Consider the following 22,194-nt stretch of genomic DNA (forward strand, 5'->3'; position numbering starts at 1 on the left):
GGCACCTCTTCAGCAGAGGGCGCCCTCGGTGTAGAGGCTAGTAGGTACAGAGTTGATCTTATGCAACCATACTAAAAGAAACTTTGCCAAATACAGCTTTTCTAGCCAACAAAATGTAAGATAGCTTTCAAGAACATTTACCAAATACTTAAAAAGTATAATCAATAACTAAAATAAACAAACGCCTTCCTACATGTTTGTACTATAGCTCGTCCAGACTCTAAAGTATCTGCAGTGACCCTGGTAAAAGAGCATCACTTCCTGTTTTGGTGAACCGCGGAGGTTCACCGCAGCGTTTCGAAATCAGCAGCTTCTCTCAGCGCGTCCAGTGATAGTCATCTGCAGAGGAAGCACGAGCCGAGGCACACAAAAACACTCAAGACTTCATGAGAAATGAGAAAAGACGGAACCTACTCAACAACAACACGAGCGGAGTTAAGAAACACAGGAGCGCTTTGTGGTGAAGAGCAAAAGTGAAACTACAGCAGACTAATAATGTGCTCAGAAATACGGCGTCAGTGTGGGTTTCTGTTCAAGAAAGTACAAGAGCAAAGCCAAGAAAGAGTGACATAAAAAGATGGATGAGTCGAGCACAGAAATTGGCAGTAATAGTGTTGGTAAAAGATCGATTTCCACAAAGCTATAGAAAAAGACACATCACTTTGCTAAAGGGGTCAACTAACTAAAACTATAACAGCCAACGAAGATCAATAGGACAAAAATGGAGGTTTATTTGCTGCTAAATGAGGACAAACTCCTTTCTTAACCTTGTTGCACTGACTAAAAAAGTGTCCACCTGGAGGTAACCAACTGGGTGAATTTCACCATTGTGAGATCAGTATCAGTGATCTTATCTGGGGCTGCTGCAGTTGGTCAGGTCTAACACTTTGAGCCCAAAGAATGAGATCAGCTGATGACCTGAACATCCTGAATGAGCAAGTTTTTCCTTATATAGGGTTTTCTAAGGCCGATGCCGATCTTCTTGAGGATTTTGATTGGCTGATATGCGCCGCCGATATGCTTGGCCTATTATTAAAAATGTCTCATCTATATACTCTATTATCCTGTGTATGATGCTTTTATACCAGACATGGGCAAATTACAGCGAGATGATTGAATCCGGCCCACGACTTGTAGGGCATAAATTCCTCAGTATGTCTCTAGCCCAGGGGTAGGCAAGATTTTCTTCAATGCCAAAACACCAAGGGCCGAAACACACAATTGCAGCCCAAAGTAAAGCACCTTTTTATTCAAGTTTTGCAGATAACATATGACTCAATTGGGTGTTTTGGGGAAATGTGAAAATATTTACTTTATTTGCCACAGTTTAGAGTCCTTTTCACATATTTGGTCTCCGATTTATGAATAAATGTTTCTTCAAAATTCTCTTGGGGGCCAAAGGTTTTATGCTGGGGGGCCGAATTTGGCCCCCGGGCCTGACATTGCCTACCCCTGCTCTAGCCCATACCTTTGCAGAGTTTTGATTTTTTAAAGAAATTACCAGAATGCTCACTCCAGCCACTAGGGGGCTGCTTATAAAAAAATAAAAGGATAGAATTCCACACATGTCCAGCAGAGGGCACTGACATAATGAGCGATCAGGACACAAACAACACATGGGCTACAGTCCTGCCAGGCTCATTATTTTTCATTTATTGAAAAAAGTTTCCTATATAGCATTTTCCTAATCAAACCATATTATTATTTAGGAGCTTTTGTTAATGGCAATACACTCCCCATGTATGTTTTGGCCCCCAGGGAAATGTACTTGGAGAACCCGCCGCTATCGCTTCACTTCCCAGAGACTCCGTTTGAAAGAAGCACAGAGGAGCTTTCAGGGCCATGGTAGAAGTTAACGAGTAGAAGTTGAATAAGCTAAATAACGATGCACACACACGTAAGCTCTTGGCTTGATATGGCTAAATATTTTCAGAAAATAACATTCCTACTAAATACTAGTATCAGATATTCAAAATACACAATTTAGTGTAATGTATCATCAGCAAAGTTGTAGAATAAGTTAGAGTTATTGCTGGAGCGGCTCCGACTCAGTTCAGGCTCCTTTTGTCGCCCCTTATGAAAATTAATTGCCCATCCCTGTTCTAAACATTAACATGTGTAAGTGTTGAACTGTGACAGCAGGGGGCGCTTTATTAGACTCAGAGAGCTGATTTATTCAAGACATTCATGTTTCGTAGTTACCTCCAGAGGAAGCTTTTAAAAACGGTGTTTAAGATAAAACTCAGCAAATTCCAAAATGGAAAAAAAAAAAAGTAAATCTATCTCTTTTGGTTCTGAAACTATGCGCAAAACTCTACAACGTTAAATATATAAAATACAAACTTGTGAACAATTTTTACAGCGATGTTTCTCAAATCCCCCGAGGAAGAGGAAGTTATAAGACTCTGACTAAGCTCTTTCCAAAACAAAAAATGGGAAGTCTGTCACTTTCATTTCGGGAGATATAAGCCTTTTATTGGCATTATATCGGCCGATAGCTGATATTGTAAAATACCCACAGATCGGCCCAATATATCGGTCGACGTCAAGTTCTTCCAAGTTATTCAACGCCAGGATTCATGGGGCTCACATTGTGAAAGAGTGGATCATGGAGAACGGATCAGCCGCCACAGAGTCCAGATCTTAACCCCATTGAGGATCTGTGGGATGTGCTGGAGAAGGCTTTAAGCAGAGGTCACACTCTCCCATCATCAATACAAGATCTTGGTTGAAAATGAATGCAACACTGGATCTTTTGACTTTCAGAAGCTTGTTTAAATACGTTAAACCAGTGTTATATGCGGCTAACTTGACAATAAACCTGAAATTCTCTGACTAACTCACCTCTCCGCTGACCTGCCCGTTGCGCCGGTGTCAGAATAAAGCGTTAAAGTAACAGCCGTGCGTGGGTCAACGGGCCGATTAAAACACTGTTGTCCAGTAAAAAGAGACATTTACAGCTTGTAGACGCCTTATTTAGCGCGGTTAGCAGAGTCTGGGCCAACGACCCGGATCGATACGGGACGGCCGGAGTCTGTGATGAATGGAGCTGTTGGCTGAGTGAGCGTAACGCAGAAAGAGCACACACGGAGGCGCTACACTCAGGCATCCTTCAGACAAACTTAAACACACAATAACCTACTTGACTCCTGAAAGAACTTTGATCAATCTCTCCATTTAAAAAAATATGTATGTATAGATATCAATTTGACACTTTTGCTGAACATAAACTAAATAACAGATAGATCCAGGTTCATATTTATGGTTTTATTTTGTTGACAGAATAGAAACAAAGATTTTTTTTCTCAGGAGGTGATTTTGGGTCTTGTTTAGTTTTTCAATAAGCGAATCATAAGTGAAAGAATCTGTAAAGACTTAAAGCCGGGAATAGGGCTGTGCAATGAATTGAAATTCGATTACAATTTCGATTATTACGCTTAACGATTAAAAAATTAGCATAATCGGGAAAACAAAAATTTAAAAAACATATATATTTTTTCTTTCTTTTTTGCAAAGCAGACTTGCATTATTTCATGGCGCTGGGATTATTTTCCATTCGCATTTCACCAGGCCCGCCTTAATGTACACATAGGCCCCGGGGCTTAAACAGAATTGTAGGCCCCCACCCCCCCTCAGCGCAAACCTTAACCCTAATCCTAACCTGGTTCCCTAACCCTAAATCCCACAAAAACCCTAACCTTGCTACTCCTACATGTATCCCTCTGGGCCAGGCAGGGCGGGCCTATTCCAGGTACACACATAGGAGCTTAGCACAATCATCCCATGCAGTTATGCCACAAAGTGAAGTGATTGACATAAAAATCAACTAATCACCTTTTCTTGTTTTCCCCCCTTAATTCTGATGGGCCCTTGACTATGGCCGGCCCCTGGGCTCCAGCCCCTGCAAGCCAATTGGTTAAGGTGGCTCTGCATTTCACGTGCCATGGCTCATGCTTTTGCCTGACATAAAAACAAACAGCGCTGTGCGATGATGTCATCAGGCCGCGCCGCTCAGTTTACTTGCGCAGGTGTGAGGGCTGGCCAGCAGGGGGCAGGTGTGAAACAGAGACCTCTCCTTAATCGAGGCGAACTTGAAATCATTTGTACTTTTATGACTGTTCAGAAAACAGAAAATATTCAGCATATTTTTTTTAATTAATAAATATATAAATAAAATAAGGACTTTTTTTTAAAGGCAACAAATCATAAAAATTGATAATCGTGATTTCAATTATGACAAAAATAATATTATTTTTTCAATAATCGAGCAGCCCTATCAGAGATATCGGGCTATTGGGCGCTAGATCGACCAATAGCTCAATATTGTAGAAAATCCCCAAATATCGGTCCACCTCTAGTACTATATATCTTCTCAGCACTACTTTTTAACTCAAATTTATTGCACAAATAGTATATTCTTAATGTCATAAACACAATCTCAGCATTTTTTATTGCTTGAGATTTGCAAACCTTCCATCAAACAGAGGCATGAGGGAAATGTTGATTTTCAAACTATTTAACTCATGAGCAAACCATGGCCCGTCTAAAACAAAAAATGAAATCTCTCTCACAGCAGAGTCACATTTTTGTTTCTCAGACGCCCAAACAAACACACAGAGCGAGTCTGTGGCGGAGGCTGGGAACATAATGCTCTGTAATCTGCAGATTGGATCAGGAGCAGGAGACGCAGCCAAGTCACAAGTGTCAGTGAAGCTCACGGGCCAAAGAGTCGACTGATTAGAAACCTCCCAGAGACAAACGGGAGGGAGACAAACACTCTGAAGAGCCGGTGCATATTCTGCCTGCACAAACGAACGGAGGGGAATCGTTTTCAAACAACGCCATCGAGAAATGGTGGCGTAGTGGATCCAGTCTCTGACAAACAAAGATCTGCTCAGCAATTTCCTCAGGCTTTTCCACTGAGGGACTGTACATTTGCCTCTGCCCACCATCGGAGACTCTAGACTGTGAATGCAGCCTATTTATAATATGAAAATATGCAAAAGTCAGAGCTTTCTACCCTGTTACACACTAGGCTCTTTTCATGCGACGTCTCACGCTCTTGTCTGCTGAATGTCTGTCGTACAGGAGTTCTTGAGTCAACTTCTGTACTCTGTAGTTGAAGTGTCCAACGTTTCACCTCTCATCCAAAAGGGCGACACTAAAGTTTAAGCTTAGCCCATAGACTAGATAGTAGATAGTCCCTGCCCTCTATTAACAGTTAAAACATCTCCCTGTTTGGGGACCAGCGTCCTGCGGTCCAGGTCTGGAGAGCTCTGTGATGCTAATGAGGCTGAAACTCAGCTCAGGACAGATCAATAGGCAGGTAATGAGCAGTGATCAGCTGAGATTAGGGTCGTTCAGACTGAAACTCAGGTGTGAGTTTGGTCGTTAGGACTTAGAACTACAAAAATGTTTACCCACAGGTGGGAGTAGCTGTTAACCTCTGAACCCCCAACTGAATCTACCACTTTTTTCAAGTTTCCCAAATCTAAATGTTTCTTGAACGAAGTGTCCTAACGGCAACAAAAATACGACAAAAAAAGACGTCAAAAGAGCGACAAAAACACTACAAGCAAGCGATAAAAACTCAATTAAAAAATGACCCCCAAAAAACTGACAAAAACGCATAGCAAAAAGCAACAATAAGACAATTAAAAAAAGTGGCAAAAACACAAGTAAAGAGTAACGAAAACATGACCAAAAACACAATAAAAGAAGTGTCAAAAAGCGATGAAGAAAGCAACAAAAAGAGGACAAAAACACAGTTTCAGTTTTGTAAGTCTTTCAAATGAGGCGGTACCCTGGCCTATAAGCTGTAAGCTCCAGTCGAGAAGCTTTTAGATTTGGGTAAAGTTGAACTGAAGAAAATGTGCTTGGTTAAGGCGGGTGTTAGGGGGTTAAAAATGGTTAACTGTTCATGACTTCTGCTTAAATTTGTGTTGAAAAAGTGTTGAAATGCTTTAGTAAAGAACCAAGAACACGATTATTGAAAGATTGGAGACCAAAGATCGCAATTTCTGTATCCTGTTTTCTCTATTCTCCACTTCCTGGTTTTATAAATGGTTGTGGAAGAGGCTTTGGTTTGGAAATAGTAACTAGTTAGAAACCAAGGAAGGCAACCAAAAGCATTGTCCGTGAGAGATGTGAAGATAACTGAATGACTCAGAACTGGTCTAGGCAGGTACAGGTTAGGCTCTTATCACGGTGACATCACACTTCCATCACTTCCTTTGGAGCGGTTCATTCATTTAAGTTTTAACATCCTACTGACCGTTTTGAATGTCGGCTCTCAATGAAACTTGCAGGTATAGAATGAAAACATTGATTTGTTTGCTAGAGATCTACCGAATTCTCCAAACTTTCAAAAAACATAGCGGGAGATGTTCTCATCCAAAGGCTTCAACAGCAACACTAAAGTTTATATTAAGCTCTGGCAGCAGACCATATATAGACAACTGGGAGGAGTTCAGCTTGGCTTGGCCCCTCCCCTCTATTAATCAAATATTATCAAAACAAGACTTTAAATACTAAATGAGGCCAAAAATCATACTTAAGGCTGACCTTTTTCCGTTTTTCCATTTTAGACTGTGCAAGTAAAAGAAGTGTAGATCTCAGCCAGTAATATATTTGCGACATGGATATTGAGTCACCTAATATCATGATAGCAATAATTTGTTGATACATCGTGCAGACCTTCCACCAGAGCCGATCAATATCGAAACCTAGCCAGCAAAATGAAAGACAGAGATGAAGATAGGACTGGGTGATATTAACAAAAATGAATATGTCAATATTTTTGTGACTTTCTCGATAACGAAGCGATATTTCTGCAAACCATCAGAAATATGCAGAAATGTGATGCAGATATCTAAATTGACGTTGCTTAAAGGGCAGAAAAAACTTTTCCCCAATTTTCCTCCTATTTCTTCACTGTTCTGTTCCCCCCCCTCCCCGATGTTTAATATTTATTTATTTTTTTTCCTTTTATTTAACAATTTCCACTGGGAGGAGTTTAGCTTAACTCAGTCCCCCCCCTCTATTAACAGTTGTAGGTAAACATCTTCCTGTTTGGGAACCAGCGTCCTGCGCTCCAGGTCTGGAGAGCTCTGTGATGCTAATGAAGCTGAAACTCAGCCCAGGACAGATCAATAGGCAGGTTATTAGGAGCGATGAGCTGAGATTAGGGTCGTTCAGAGACTGAAACTCAGGTGTGAGTTTGGTCGTTAGGACTTAGAACTACAAAGATGTTTACCCACAGGTAGGGCTGTGCAATTAATCAAAATCGAAATTCAATTACAATTTCTCATGCTTTTGCCTGACATAAAAACAAGCAGCGCTGTGTGATGATGTCATCAGGCCGTGCTGCTCAGTTTACTTGTGCAGGTGTGAGGGCTGACCAGCAGGGGGCAGGTGTGAAACGGAGACCTCTCCTTAATCGAGGCAAACTTGAAATCATTTGTACTTTTATGACTGTTCAGAAAACAGATTTTTTTTCCTTTTATTTAACAATTTCTTCCACTTTTTTTTACCCCCTAATTTTTTTTATTTTTTCCCACTTCTTTCCCCCCAGTGATAAACTTGATATTTTTACATTTGCATATCTTCCCAACAGCAATTTCGATATGATCTTATAGACGATATATATTGCCCATCTAGTTTGAAATCATCACCAAACACTAGAAAACAAGCTGAACAGGAGTCTCGACAGCAGCCTCAGACCTCTCTCTCTCTCTCTCTCTCTGAGCTGCTCTCACTCGGTGCCAACCCAGTCGTGAATAACCCGCTCTGAGCTCCACCTGAAGCCCTCTCTCCTCGGGGCCTTGTTTAAACACAGACTGGGGTTTTGCCACTGGTTCAGACTCAAAAACAAAATCTGCTTCAATGAAAACAAACACAGCTGAATCCCAACAGCCGGCGGCGACGCTCGACAGACTCGCTCTAAAAATGAACTTCAAACTCTGAAAATATACACAGAGGAAGCGGAAACTCAAGCCAGTCAGACTTTTGCCTAGAATTTCGGAACCAAAGAGATTTATAGGAGATTTACCGTTTTTTGTTTTATTTTGTTTTTATTTTCATTTTACAGTAGAAGTATCTTGTACAGGATTATAGACGAGACAAAAGCCCGGTTGATGTGGATTTCTGTGGTCCGATACCGATATGAAAGGGGTTAGTCAATAGGCGATATACAGGCTGATATTTTAAGTCATTTAATTTGATGTTTGTTTATTAATCTTTCAAATAGTTTATAGTTAATTTATTACTGTGTTAAAGGTTTCAATCATAAAAATAAATCTAACAGAGGTCGACCTTTCTGAGGCCGATGGGGGATTTTGATTGGACGATACCGGTATGCACCACTGAAAAGTTTGGCTAATAAAAAAAGCTGTGTATGAAGCTTCAGTGTTGAACTGTGACAGCAGGGGGCGCTGTACAGTCATGTTTAGTCGGTACTTCAGAAGGAACTTGTTTAACCTCTGAACCTCCACCTGATCAGAGCACATTTTCTCCCATTTAGCTTTACCCAAATCTAAAAGCTTCTTGAAAAAAGTGGCAAAAATGCAACAAAAAAAGCCACAAAGGAGCAACAGAAAAGTGACGAAAAAGTGATGGAATTTGTGACAAAAATGTGTGACAGAAAGGCCACAAAAGAGCAAAAAAAAGGAAACAAAAGAGTAACAGACAAGTGACAAAAATGTGACAAAATTTTTGACCAGAATGCAGCAAAACACAATGGCAACACAAAAGCAATGAAAGAAATGGCAGCAACAATGTGAGGTAAAAGGTCCTTCGAGATCAGTTACGTAGGACTTAGCTTTTAAATGAACAGGATAAAATAGGTAAAATAGGTGAACAAACTGGAGACTGATTTTCACCACGATGTTTCTCCGCTCCGTCTCTTCCAGTGCAAAAAAAGGCAAGTCTCTATCGCTTTCGAGTCCGGAGTTATCGGCCAATAAAAGGCAGATATCAGCCGATAGCCGATACTGAAAATACCCAAATATCGGCCCAATATATCAGACGGCCAATATATCGGTCGGGCCCAAGACAAGAAAAACTCAGCTGTGCATTAGGGCTGGGATCCACTTTTGTCACGATCCGATACATATCACGATACTCAGGGGCCGATCTGATCCGTATTGCGATACATTAAGTAATTATGATACATGATACGTTTACCTTAAAATGTGTAAAGTCATGTGTCCATAGTGTTTAAACCAAATGCCATTTGAGATTTATTAATGTGTTAAGATTGAAAAGTGCATTAATACAAAATGTTGTCTGGATATTGGTATTGGAAAACAAAGGAGTGCAGGATAAAAATGCTCCAAACACAAGCACTGAAAGTATTGCGATACTTGATAAAGTATCAATATTTGGTATTGCAGCACAGTATTCCGATTCAATCCGATGTTTTGTTTCAGCCCTACTGTGCATATCGGTATCAGCCTTAAAAAGATCCATATCAGTCGACCTCTAATATGGATCGGTTATTTCAGATATTACTAATAACCAGGGACGTCAAGATGAACCAGTTTTACAATAACCGCGGCTACAAAAGCTCAGGGAGGTTAATCGTAAGAATTAAAGACCCACAGTGAGTTCTTTTCTTTGTGCCAAACAGTGAACACGCCAAGGTAAAGACTGAAGCAGCAGCGCCTCAAAAACACATGAAGTCAGCACAAGGTTCAATAATCCAATGTGCAGAGAGAGAATCTATGTTATGTCGCGGCAAAAACGAAAGTAAAACTGTGCGCACATGGAAATCAGCTGATACTTTTGTCATTTGTTTAGTCGCTCTTTCGTAATTAGAGTGAAATCATGAGACACAGATGATTCAGACACGACAGTAACACAACTTTAAAATCTACACATGATCTTCCTCGTTTAGTTCCATTTTAGTTTAGACCAGGCTATCCACCTGCAGCAACATTTAGTGACAATAAACTAGTGCTGCTGTGCCTGTTTATCTTTTTTATATATTTTCTTAGCTTTTGTGGTTTCCAAATGAGGTGAGTTAAAGTATGATTCCCCAAGACTGAAGTGTTGCCTGGTCAGAGATGACGTCAATAGAAAACCCCATGGGGCCAATTCAGACCCAAGTTCAGACACAATGAAAGAGCGTACGGCGAGGCAAGGCAGGAAAAACACTGAATTTGAGGTCTATTTTAAGATTCCTGGCTACTTTTCTGGAGCTTTTCTAGTAGATAATAGCTCACATCGTTTGTAGATTCTCACTGTATCCATTCACTAAAACTTATCATGCCCAAGTCTGTTGAAAATCTCTCAACTTCTTAAACAACGTGGTTACACCAGAGTTTTTCAACCTTATTTGAGCCAAGGCACATTCATTTCATCGAATATGTTAAAAAAAATTAACTCTGTAGCCTATATTCAGTCGTTCTCATCAAAGTGTCTTGAATAGGAACACTGTATAGTCTCACTCGCCACAGTGCCTCAATGCATCACTAATTCTCTTGTCTCAAAGAAATTAACTACCTGATATGGAAGAGTATTATATGGTTACTCTGCCGATCAGACGGCAGACACTCGAAAACGCTACATTATGTGTGGCTAATAATGCATTTGTTTTCAAAAAAACAACTAGGTGAAATTGGATAATTTCCCAAAGCACACAGGACACTATCTCAGTGGTTGAAAAACCCTGGGTTACACAATCATCCAAATAACGTCATTTCCTTTGTGGGGGAAGCAACCGTGAAAGTCTGTGGTGGGATCTTTTCCAAAACTTACGAGCCAGTTTTCTAAAAAATAAGCTTCTCATAACACTTTGCAACCACATCTCCACTTTAGTCGCACCTATAGACACATTTCCCAGTCGTGTACTGAACAACATTTTTAAAGTTCATCATCTAATTCCGAGCCTGATTTGAGTTCTAACCATAGATCGTTTATCGCGATGGACCTGGGGGCCGGTGACTTCCCGAAGCTCGTCCATGCTAGCAATTTAGCGAGGTTTTTGGAGCCAGCTCCATTACAGAATGGAGGTTTATTTGTAATTATAGCACTTTCACATGACACAAGTCACACAAATGGCTTCACACAGTGTTGGAGATTTGTTCATCATCACTCCACACTCAGTGAGGGTAAGCGACATGTATAGCTTCACATCTGACCACCATTCATTCATGCACGCACATCGTTCATCCCTATTGTACATGTTTTTAGTGGTGGGGGAACCCGAGTACCCCACCTGGGTGTCGACCCCAGGACCTTCTAGCTGTGAGCGCTCAGCGTACGTGCCGTGTTATTGCAAAGGGCAAAAATAACAGCGAAAAATATAGGACGAAGTTGCAAATGTTTAAGAGTTTAGAAATGTTAAAATTAAGTATTTTCCTCCCCCTACATGTTCCAGCCATGTCCTAATGTGTAGAATGAGCCCAGACCTGTTCACCACAACTGCCTCTAAAATCCTGCACTGTCACTCAGAAAGTTGTTACTTCGGGTCTGAAGTGCCGTCATGCACGAGCTTAATATAGAAGCTGCAGTTACGCGTATGACCTGAGGTGGCAGGATTTTAGAGGCAGCTGTGGTGAACAGGTCTGAGCTCATTCTACACATTAGGACATGGCTAGAACATGTGGGGGAGGAAAATACATCATTTTAACATTTTTAAACTCCACATTGTCCCTTTAAGGCAAACACGTGATGGTCAGAATGACAATAATGATTGACTGAGAGGCAAAGATGTCCCACTGTAAAGTCTGGCAGTGGGCCAAACCCAAACTGCATTATGGTTTTCGGAATTCTGTTATTGGTCCATTGCTATTGACGGTCCACGGATATAACCATAATTAGACTTAATATTTATAGATCGTCATTGTTCATTCCTCCCCATTTACATTAATTGCTCCATTCAGGAGAGAATCCATAATGGCAGCTCTGTCTCCTCCTACAGAGCATGTTCAAAAAAAGGACAAAAAGCGAGAAACTGAGGACTGAGCAGCAACAAGCCTCTGCGGTGCTCCAGGGCCTGTCAGTCAAAGGTCACAAGCTACTCTCCTCACCATTGACAGGAATAAACTATCATTTTAGAAACAATAAAAGTCTTTGGAGCCAGTTGTGCTGTGCAAAGTCCTCATTGGTTTACGTGTATTATTGAATCTTCCGCAGTCGCCTCTCACTACAAGGTGGTAAAGCCACGAGGACCAAAGAGAAGTGCTTTCCTCTGGCCCCCAAAGACAAAAGCAAGACTTGATTTTGTACAGTACATAAAACAAGCTTACCCGAGCACAACCGCTACGTTAAGCTAATCATGTTAACTAGCTTAACAAGATATCATAAATCCTCTCGGAACAAATCTTTGAAACTAATATGTCAACAAAATAAAACCATGAATGTATCGTAATGTATTTGCACACCTATATGTTCACCTGCAGCGTCTCGCCTTTAAAGGGATATTTCAGGATTTTTGACACAGGGCCTCATTTCCTAGTTATCCAGAGCTGGTACCTGGAGATAGTTTTTTTGTAATTCATGCATTTCTTATATTTGAAGAGTTTTGTGGCGCTAGGCTAATGCAAGGCTAGCAAATTTCTATGGTATCAGCTAGCCTGCATTAAAAACAGTCTGACCCGATATAACGATATAAATGTCTGTGTCGATAGAGTAATTTTTGGAATATAACTGACCTTGCATCACATGAATGATCGCATTTTGAGGGACTATTTTCGAGCAGATCACTCCGCCGCTGCATAGCTTATACAACCACGAAGCTGATGCTGCTCAAATACAAGTTATTTTAAATGCAAAATGGCTAAAATTATTCTATGGACACAGACATTTATATGGTTAGTCTGGTGTTATAAGTGATTTGCCTCAGGTGCTCTGTGGAGCGGGTCAGACTGTTTTTAATGCAGGCTAGCTGATACCATAGACATGCACTAGCCTTGCATTAGCCTAGCGCCACGAAACTCTTCAAACATTAGAACTACATGAATTACAAAAAAAATATCTCCAGGTACCAGCAACACTCTGGATAACTAGGAAATGAGGCCCTATGTCAAAAATCCTGAAATATCCCTTTAAGCCACACTGCGGATCATTCCAGGTCATTTACTGCCACGTCTCTAGAGGAAATACAAAGTTTTATAACCCGCAGCAGCAAGATGTGTAAAACCACAGCTGACGGGCCGAGCAGAGACTCCCTGGAGGTCCCGGCTCGAGCCTTACCACCGCGACTCAAAGCCACTCAGAGCTCGTCCTGCGTCTCCTCCTGCGTCTCCGCTGATAAAGGATACAGCCGCAGAGCTCCCGTTTGAGTCCCCACCGCCAGGATCTTCTGCACCGGGTCGAAGGCCATCGACGCCGGCTGGTTCGGAAACCCATGACGCACGGTCTGGAAGAGACACAGACATTTAGGTCAGTGGGAACATCTGCAGAAAAGAGCAGGGAAGGTCGAACAATCCTCATTTTTCCTGGCATTTACATTTAGCTTCTATTAAAACAGATTTTTGTTGACATTTAAAGCCGCCCTCGTCTCAGTGAACCCTGCTCGGCCCCTCACCTCACCCACGCTGCACTGATGAGAGATTCAATGAGAACCGGAAATCTCAACACACATTTATCAGCAGAAAAAGTAAGATATGTAGCGTAAACATTTTGAGACTTCATTTGTTAAACTGCAACTTTCATGGAAGTGTTCGGCATTCAGAATACTTCCATTTACGTTTACAGTGCAGAGCTTTTATTTCCCGCAACCCCTCAACGCCTCATCTTCCCTGGGCAAGCAAGGAGGAAAATGATCTGACAGCTCCCTATTGGATTATTAAAGAGACTACATGCAAGTTGGTCATTTTGTGCTCCCTACTGCCATCTCAGGTCATAAGTGTAGCTGCAGCTTCTATATCAAAGGGATATTTCAGGATTTTTGACATAGAGCCTCATTTCCTAGTTATCCAGAGTGTAGTTGATTTCTGGAGATATTTTTGTTTGTAATTCATACATTATGCATTATATTTGAAGAGTTTCGTGGTGCTAGGCTAGTGCAAGGCTAGTGCATGTCTATGGTATCAGCTAGCCTGCATTAAAAACAGTCTGACCCGCTCCACAGGGCACCTGAGGCAAATCACTTATAACACCAGACTAACCATATAAACATCTGTGTCGAATTTTAACCATTTTACATTTAAAATACCTTATATTTGAGCAGCATCAGCTTCGTGGTTGTAAAAGCTACGCAGCGGCGGAGTGATCTGCTAGAAAATAGTCCCTCAAAATGTGATTATTCATGTGATGCAAGGTCAGTTATATTCCAAAAATGATTCTATGGACACAGACATTTATATGGTTAGTCTGGTGTTATAAGTGATTTGCCTCAGGTGCTCTGTGGAGCGGGTCAGATTGTTTTTATTGCAGGCTAGCTGATACCATAGAAATGCGCTAGCCTTGCACTAGCCTAGCGCCACGTAACTCTTCAAATATAACAATTGCATGAATTATTACAGAAAAAAATATCTCCAGAAATCAACAACATTCTGGAAAACTAGGAAATGAGGCCCTATGTCAAAAATCCTGAAAAATCCCTTTAAGCTCATGCATGACGGCACTTCAGACCCGAACAACTTTTTGAGTGACAGTGCAAGATTTCATTCTACACATTAGGACATGGCTGAAACATGTGGGGGGAGGAAAATACTTAGTTTTAACATTTTTAAATTACGTATAGTCCCTTTAAAGCCCCTTCAAACAGACATTTCATGAGGAGTTCAGCTGCATCAGAGCAGGTCGAGGTCGCTCAGATGTTTGTCAGTTCAGCATCTTTTATAAACTTCTGTCATAATGCTAAACTCCGACTGTGTTACCCGCTAAAGTTCTGTTGCACTTTAACGGCTTCAAATGTTTGCGATCCCTGCACGCGTTTGTGTTGACAAAGTGAGGGGTGTGTTACGGGAGCATCGTGAGAAGTGATGGAGCTGGTCTTTGCTTCTGCGGGACAACGTGAGCTCACTATCTGAAGGTGGTGCAGCTATGATGAGGGAATGTGTTTTTCTACACATTAATGCCACTGTTAAACTGGTCTCTGATATTGGCCGAGTGACTGCAGCTCGTATGTTACTCATAGCCCCGTCTTAATCAGCTCCAGGCGAACATTAGCAGCTTCACAGCTCACGAGATGCTAACAAGAACCAAATACCCGACTCAAACATCATCCAGAAGCTTCTGTCACTGGATTTGCTCTGGGGGGAAAGGGAAAGAAGTCGAGAGAGACGAGAACAATGAGAATCAGGAGGAAGAAGAATGTTAAGAGAGTATAAGTCTGTATTTCAGCGGAATTGGACAAGTCTTGGAATGAGATGAAACAATGGAACAACTTTTTCTAGACCATTGCTAGACAAATAAACATCTATCGAACTTATTTTACTTGAAAAAGAGTTGCAGCTTTTATTTTAATTGCAAATATACACAAATTGCTCAAATTCAGGTGAAATATTCTTAATCCCCGTCATTTTAACCTATAAAAGATATACCTTTTTGTATTGTAACCTGTCTTTTCGCTTTTAAAATAAAGAAAACACATCTCAGTGCGCTTAAATAAGATTAATTAGTGGCAGTAGAGGCAGAGAAGGGAGAGTATTAGTCGTAGTAGTGGGAGTGAGGAGGATTATGGGCCTGAGGCTGATCCTTTTTGCAGCTGATTTAGTGGGACAGGCCCAGCACACTGTACTCCAGTCCCACAACAAGTCAACAGAGGGAGAAAATGTTCTTAATGAGAGGATAATTAGGAGTGTCGCCTTTAAATAATGACGCTCAGGAGGAATGTATCATGAAATAACACTTGTACATTTAAAGGAACAGGCCACCATTGTTCTGAGATATGTTCTTACCAGACAGGTACGTATCAACTCTTCTAAGCTCAGGTAAGAACTAGAGCTGAAACAACTAATCGACGACTAATCGATTATTGAAATAGTCGACAGCTATTTTAGTAATTGATTAATCGTTTTCTGGTTCACACATCCTCAAATACAGCAAAAATTACATGAAAATGTAGTATATTTGATGAAAACCTACTTTGTTTTTAGCCTCTTAACTCCCGCCTGAACCGAGAGCGTTTTCTCCTGTTCAGCTTTACCCAAATCCTGTAGGCCAGTGTAACGCCTCATTTGAAAGACCTACAAAACTAAATTGATCTTTTTCCTCACATCAGATTTTTTTTCATCACTTTTTTTGTTGGGCAGTCGTCTCTTTTTTGTCAAATTTTCGTGACTTTCTTGTAACTTTGTCGTCAAGTTTTTTGGATTTTTTTTGTCCATTTTATTGTCAATTTTTTGTGAATTTTTGTCACTTTTTTGTCAAATTATTCACATTTTTTTGTCAAATTCTTATCACTTTTTTGTCCATTTTTTGTCACTTTTTCGTAAATTTTTTCTCAATTTTTCGTCAATTTTTTGTCAATTTGTGTCATTTTTTTGTACATTTTTTGTCACTTTTTTCACATTTTCATTCTTGTTTTCGTCTCAGTTTTGTTGCTATTTTCACACCTTTTTTCCAGAAGCTGTTGGATTGGGGTAAAGCTGGAGAAAATGTGCTCGGTTCAGGTGGGAGTTAAGGGGTTAATAGTTAGTGTCTGTAGTGTTTTTTACATTGTAAATTTCATGAATATATGTCTGTGTCTTGTCCAATCAGAAGCAGAATTAGCGCCAAGAGTCTTCAACAAACATTTACTTTAAGTTTACGCCATCAACATGTCCTCAAGCAGCAGCACTTCAGCGTTATGTGATAGAAAAGAAAAAATAGATATAAAAATAGTCGATAGATTAATCGATGACAAAATAATCGTTTGTTGCAGCCCTAGTAAGAACATATCCCCGTATGGAAAAATGGTGGGCTGTTCCTTTAAGAAGACCACAACAATGAGAAATAGGCGACCGAACCTCCAGCTAGTTACTCAATGCCAAAAGGCAGGTCAACAGCCTCAATAAACAAAATGACCTACAATAACAATACTGTATCTGGACTCTGTGGTGGACAATCCCTGTGTGAAAATGATGTCTCATGTTCCTGACCCACTCTTTCACAATGTGAGCCTGGCATTGTCATATTGGAATACGCCGGTGCCGTCAGGGGAGAAAAATAATCCATGGATGGAACATTAACCAGGTCATTCAGGATGTTCAGGTTCCGTCAGCTGATCTCAATCTTTGGACTCGTAGTGTCGCTGAACCGAGACCTGACCAAAGGAGTAAACTGAGTCAGCTGGATCAGAGGGTTAGCGGGGTAAGTTCAGGGTTGACTTTGGTTTTGCCGTACGACAGAGCACTTTCTGACTGGGTAGATCTCCATGGAAACATATCCTTGGTTCTGAACTTGCTCTGGACCCGGTTTAGTTCCCAGTTTAGACAAGAAGAAGACGACTCTTTGACCAATTAGAGAAGGGAATCCTCCGCTTTGTCGCCCAATCTCTGGGGTGTATGGAAGGAGGTGAAGAGAGGGGAGAGGAGGAAGAAAGCACTTGGATCTTATAGACATTGTGTTCTAACTTTTACTGAGGCAGATTTTAGATGACTCCATGAAAAAGGCTTCATTTAATACTACAAGTGCTGCATTAAAGGGATATTTCAGGATTTTTGACATAGGGCCTCATTTCCTAGTTATGCAGAGTGTTGCTGATTTCTGGAGATTTTTTTTTTTTGTAATTCATGCCGTTCTTACGTTTGAAGAGTTTCGTGGCGCTAGGCTAGTGCTAGGCTAGTGCATTTCTATGGTATCAGCTAGCCTGCATTAAAAACAATCTGACCCGCTCCACAGAGCACCTGAGGCGAATCACTTATAACACCAGACTAACCATATAAATGTCTGTGTCGATAAGAGTAATTTTTGGAATATAACTGACCTTGCATAACATGAATGATCGCATTTTGAGGGACTATTTTCCAGCAGATCACTCCGCCACTGCGTAGCTTATACAACCACGAAGCTGATGCTGCTCAAATATAAGGTCTTAAATGCAAAATGGTTCAAATAACTCTATCAACACAAACATTTATATGGTTAGTCTGGAGTTATAAGTGATTTGCCAGGCTAGCTGATACCATAGAAATGCGCTAGCCTTGCACTAGCATAGCGCCACGAAACTCTTCAAGAACTGTATGAATTACAAAAAAAATATCTCCAGAAATCAGCAACACTCTGGATAACTAGGAAATGTCAAAAATCCTGAAATATCCCTTTAACCAACTGATAACAGGCTTCGTAGAACCACTTATCCAGAAGCTCCACGTTTGAGTTTGTCTATACGAGTCAGAGGAACTAATTCAAGTTCAGAGAGAGTTTTCTTGCTAAAACACTGCTGTCACTGTGCTGTCGAACTCAGGACACTTGGGCTCGTTTTCGCACTTTCCTTTTGCAGCTGATGATGGTGAGACTTTGTCAGAGCGACATTTCACTGTAAAAGCTTAAAACAGTCACTCGAGGCGGAGATTCAGAGCAAAGCAATCGCAATGGCAGATTAAACCACCGGTCTATGTGGTAAAGTTTACCAAGTCGTGCAGCTCCGGGAATCTAAAGCATGTGGAAAATATACACTTATATTGACTTGTTTGAACAGGGCAATATTCACTGATCATTTGCCAAAGCTGTATCTGAAAGTCGCCCATTTTCTTCAGAGAATTTCCTAAAGTTAGTTTTCCGACTGCACAATATGGCTCCAAATGATCACTGAGGTCTTCCATCTGACTGACACTGATCAAAGCCCAAGACAAAAAGGCAAAAGAACCTAACAATGTAAAGAAGTTCAGTTTTTCTCTCAACTTTTCTGATGAAGCTCCATTTTAACTTGGTTTTGGTTAAGATTTAGTGTTTTGTGCATTGTAAATGTCATAAATATGATCTGTCTGTGTCTCAGGATCCAACCAGAAAGCAGAATGAGCTCCACTCTTATTGTTGCCAGATCCTACAGTTTAGACACATTTGGAAATAAACAAACTCTCTCTCACTTCCTCAAGTCCCAATCCATCCCCAGGGAAGCCTCCAGTGTCTGAACTCTGGAGGTTCTTAGCTTTCAAATGAGAATGTGCAGCTTTGAGCAAACCAAGTTCAGTTGTAGAGACTTTTTCAAACCACTAAGACTTTTCTTTGAGGGCTGCGTATTGAAGTGTACACAGCGTGGAGATCGGTGGTTAGTGCAGCGAAATATTCACTCAGGTATGAAAATCTTGCTACGACTTTTACTTCCTCTCGACTAGATCATTTAAGAGAAGTTCAAACCGTGTCTCACATCTTTATTCAGGCTTGGAACCAAAATGTCTGTCTGTCTCACAATAAAATGTTTATTTTTCAGGTTTAAATTGTGTGCACTGTCTATGAAGATGTGCCACTTCAGCAAGAGGGTGAGGGTTTGGTCTGAGGGCCGCACTTTGGGAACCCCTGCAATAAGAGCTCCCTACAAACGTTCACTTTAAGTTTACACCATCGACACTCTCACTTCAGCTTTATGTGGGAAACAGTGCCTATTTGTAAAGCTGTATTTTGAGGAACACTTTTCGTCTGATGTGATGGATTCGGGGCCAAAACATTTGCTGGAACACACTCATTAAACACCGGTATATCAGATACATTTTTTGCCGGATCCTCCTAAATATTTCCCGGATCCTTTACCCTGAAATCGGGTCATGTGCCTTACACAGCCAGGCGATTACTCGAATAATCGTAAAAATAATAATGAATCGATTAACAAAACAATAGTTTCAGCCCTCGATCCACTTAAAGGTGCGTTATGCTCTAATAACTATGCATTTTAGGACATGCAGGTTTTAGACCGATCTCGATATTCATGCCAGATATCTCGATATCGATACGATATAACTACGGGTTCGGTGAAAACCAAGCATTTTTCTGAAAAATAAAAACATAAAACTAAAGAGTGCAGTTTGATTGATCAAAATCTGTATCGTTTATATTTAGGTTTTTTCCATTTGAATGTTTTGAATGTTCATATCTCGATATCGATACGATAACGATAGATCTTTCAGCCCTCGTGTGCCGGCTGTGCTCGTAGGCTCTTGTACTTTGTATTATTATCCTTGTACTATTGTGATATGATCATCTTTTATTGTAATGATTTGGAGGGCGGGCGCTCATGAGCTTTTACTTCAGCCTCTCAAATAAACAAATAAACTACATTTAATTTTTTGTTTGACACTTTTAGACACACGACTGTTTACTTACACATTTTATGGTGAATATATTACTTATAACAACATAAGTATGTATTGTGATACATATTGGATTATGACAAAGTGTATCGTCCTATTAGCTTAGCAGGTCATACTTTGTTCTAGGGACGAGGCCTGTCATGATTATGACAAAGTCGACTTGCGCTCCATGAATGAAAGATAAACGATATATTTTCGGGTTCAAAATCGTCAGTACATTTATTCATATTTTTTCCTTATTTTCATATTTGAACAATTTCACATACTCAAATATTGTTCAGTTCAGGGTTTTTTGCAGCTTGTGTGTTATCGCTATGTTATTACCTACTTTTAAAACTGAGATATCCTTTTGTGTTGTTGGTTTCAGAGGCTTCAATGACATCGTTTATCGTAATATTCCCCAGCCTCAGTTTATTGAGCATGAGCGTGTTAATAGCGTGAGCTGGTTCTCCATTTCAACCTATAAAAATATTTGCTGAAAAACAATAGCCGGGGGCAATTGTAGAGCCTCCTACAAACATTTACTTTAAGTTACCGTCACTGACACGTCCTCACTTTAGCTTTAAGTGAGAAAAAAAGGTGGAAAAAAATACACTTTTCACGCGCCTCTCACTGCCACGCGATAACTCGATTTTTATTGTTGTTTCCGAGGCTTCGATGATATCGTTTATCGCAATATTCCCCAGCCTCAATATATCGAACTTGAGCGTGTTAATAAAATAAACGTGCCCATGGAAAAACTAGACTAACTTTGCTAGAAACAATAGCTGGGGGCAAAGATTTAGAGCTCTGCAAACGATGGCATGAATAAAGAATCGGTTTAATAATCAATCATAAATCTGCAGTCTCCGGTTTAAACAGATGATTCATTTACAATTCCCAGGACGTGACACGGGACTGAAGCATGACTACAACAGAGGGGGGGGGGAAAGGATGGGCTAAAGATGGATTAAACCAGGACGGAACGGAGGAAACAAGAGAGACTTTCCCCGGGTCCTCCGCGTTTTCAAAGCTCTTCACTCGGGCCCTGTCTGGAGCGCTTATAATAATCCCCTGTGATGAAGCGAGCACGGCGCTGGGTCACGCCGCTGTCATCTGATCGTGAACGCACCTTGCACAGCTGAAAATGCTCGGACTGGAGCGTCTCCGGGACCAGGTCGTTCTCTCTGGGAGTCCCGGGCTGCGCTGCGTTCGCCGCGTTGGAGCCGGACGAGGAGGAGGAGGACGCCGCTGTCAGGCCGTCCAGCAACTTCCTGATGTTAAACTTGTTCATTTCGCTGAGCTCTCTCTCCCTCCCTCTCTCTCGAAGATTTAGAAATCGCCGAGGAGAGACGGAGCAGGCGCGCTAACGTAAACCAGGGTTGTAGCCGTTGCCGCCGCCGCCACCGCCGCCGCTGCCGCTTCTGCCGCCGCCGCTGCCGCTTCTGCCGCTGCCGCTTCTGCCGCTGCTAGCGCCTTTAGCCCCGAATTACGCACAAATTCTGCCCCCTGCGCAGCTCACATGGTCCGCGGGGTGAAGCCAGCGCCCTGTCACAAACATGGGAGGACAAAAAAGGCCCCTCCGACCCGAGCTCAGCGGTAATCCCCCATGAACGTGCCCCGGGCTCGGCGGTTTTCTCGGTGCGGGTCGATGGTTTGTGAGGAGCTGTTTGCACCAGGGCTCCTCCACCAGCAGCAGCAGCAACGGCTAGGGAAACTGCGCCCGCGCATGCGCCGTGAGGCCACCCGGATGCGCGGACGCTGTGTGCGAGAGTGTTGCAGTACGGATTTTGTTTATTTATTATTTATTTTCTGTTACGCAAATTAATGTCATGTTTTGAGCTTAGATGGGGAAAAAAAGTCGCGGTTTTATATTATGGTCATTTTGATTTATTTTTTATTTTTTATTGCACGTGCACTTCAGGTAAACGTGCTTATAATAATAGGGGGAAAAAGTACCTACGACTGAAAAAATTATATACAGCCGTCTTCAGGCGTCTTCTTCTTAACCCCCACCTGATCCGAACACATTTGT

General features: G+C 41.3%; 1 protein-coding gene across 3 annotated transcripts in view; it reads right to left on the bottom strand.

The window, feature by feature from the left end:
- Positions 1-21,478, bottom strand: part of stxbp5b (syntaxin binding protein 5b (tomosyn)) — a 63,898-nt gene extending 42,420 nt beyond the window's left edge. For all 3 annotated transcript variants that reach the window (XM_079573384.1, XM_079573383.1, XM_079573382.1), the window contains exons 1-2: positions 21,292-21,478; positions 13,266-13,363 (exon numbers count right to left, since the gene is read on the bottom strand). In XM_079573384.1, coding sequence (XP_079429510.1) covers positions 13,266-13,363; positions 21,292-21,453 — 260 coding nt within the window. In that variant the 5' untranslated portion in view covers positions 21,454-21,478. The remainder of the gene's footprint in view (positions 1-13,265; positions 13,364-21,291) is intronic.
- Positions 21,479-22,194: the final 716 nt, after the last annotated feature.

Source organism: Gobius niger (assembly GCF_951799975.1).
Source record: "Gobius niger genome assembly, chromosome: 16".
Taxonomy (NCBI): Eukaryota; Metazoa; Chordata; class Actinopteri; order Gobiiformes; family Gobiidae; genus Gobius; species Gobius niger.